The sequence below is a fragment of the Galeopterus variegatus genome, unplaced genomic scaffold (genome assembly GCF_000696425.1).
Source record: "Galeopterus variegatus unplaced genomic scaffold, G_variegatus-3.0.2 Scaffold319, whole genome shotgun sequence".
Classification (NCBI taxonomy): domain Eukaryota; kingdom Metazoa; phylum Chordata; class Mammalia; order Dermoptera; family Cynocephalidae; genus Galeopterus; species Galeopterus variegatus.
This window is the reverse complement of record NW_007726430.1, coordinates 17836-19158: the sequence shown is the minus strand read 5'-3', so window position 1 is coordinate 19158 and position 1323 is coordinate 17836. Positions and strand designations below refer to the sequence as shown.

At 63.6% G+C, this 1323-nt stretch overlaps 1 protein-coding gene across 1 annotated transcript in view; it reads left to right on the top strand.

The window, feature by feature from the left end:
* RPS6KA4 (ribosomal protein S6 kinase, 90kDa, polypeptide 4) overlaps nt 1-1323 on the top strand; it is a gene marked incomplete at its 3' end in the record, with an annotated part of 14290 nt that overhangs the window by 10721 nt on the left and 2246 nt on the right. The window contains exons 10-12 of the mRNA XM_008567451.1: nt 449-577; nt 742-857; nt 956-1049. Of these exons, the coding sequence (XP_008565673.1) occupies nt 449-577; nt 742-857; nt 956-1049 (339 nt within the window). The remainder of the gene's footprint in view (nt 1-448; nt 578-741; nt 858-955; nt 1050-1323) is intronic.

The following is a 1323-nucleotide window of genomic DNA, read 5'->3' as shown; positions in this document are numbered from 1 at the left end:
TCTCTTTGCATTTCCTCAGTAGCTCCCTTGCAGAAGAAGCCAAAGTCTGGTTTGAAAGGCGGAATAAAATTTTTACATGGAATGGAATTCTCCTAAGCTAAGCATGTGTGATGTCAGGCCACCGTCCTTTCATGCTCTCCACTCATCATTTTCTGGGCCTTGGCACCTGGGGGCGGGGAGTGGATAGATGGTCACTGTGATGAGAAAGGTGGGGGTCACAGGCTGGTGGGAGGACAGACATGGCCCCAAACAGTTGTAAAACAAGGTGGAATAAAATGTGTTCACACATCCTGTGTGCACCGGCATGCAACGGGAACATCCCCCAAGGTCCCCTTATCCAGGATCTTCCCTCTGCCAGCCTCCAACCTCCAGGTCTGGGCTTTCCAGGGACTCCTCACCTGCACCCCCAGCCCCCATGCCCATCTGCCCCTGACCCCCACCCCTGCAGGGATATTCCTTCGTGGCGCCGTCCATCCTGTTCGACCACAACAACGCTGTGATGACCGATGTGCTGGAAGCACCTGGTGCTGGAGACCGGCCAGGCCGGGCAGCGGTAGCCAGGAGCGCCATGATGCAGGTGGGCGTGGTGGGGGGACTCTGGGCCTGGATTCACCAGGAGCCCACGGTGTGATCTCGGTGAGGGCCTGAGCCTCTCCAAGGTGGGATGTGGTGTGACCGCGGGGCTCCAGAGTGGAATCTCTGACGCTCCCCCTTCACCTCCAGGACTCGGCCTTCTTCCAGCAGTATGAGCTGGACCTGCGGGAGCCCGCGCTAGGCCAGGGCAGCTTCTCCGTGTGTCGCCGCTGCCGCCAGCGCCAGAGCGGCCAGGAGTTCGCGGTCAAGATCCTCAGTCGCAGGTGGGCGGGCGGGGCTCGGCAGAGCCGCAGTGTCCGGCGTCCGGAGGAGGCCCGGGCGGGAGTTCGGCCTCCCTAACCCCACCCGCCCTGCTCCCCAGGCTGGAGGCGAACACGCAGCGCGAAGTGGCCGCCCTGAAGCTGTGCCAGTCGCACCCCAACGTGGTGAATCTGCACGAGGTGCATCAGGACCAGGTGACGCCTTCCGGGTGGACCGCAGGAGGCAGCCCGTGGAGGGCGGGGGACGGGGCCCGAGGGCTCCGTGGGCGGGACCTGGGGTCGGATGAGGGAGGCCTCTGGGGACCAGGGAGGCCCGGGAGGTGAGATTTGAGGGGAGCAGGGCCTGAGGACCGCAAGGCGGAGCTGAGCATGGCCAAGGAAACGGAATTTGAGGAGGGCGCGCAGGGGGCAGGACTCAGGGGGCGGAGTTTTAAGGTGGGCAAAGGAACGGTTGTGGGGGGGAGGGGAC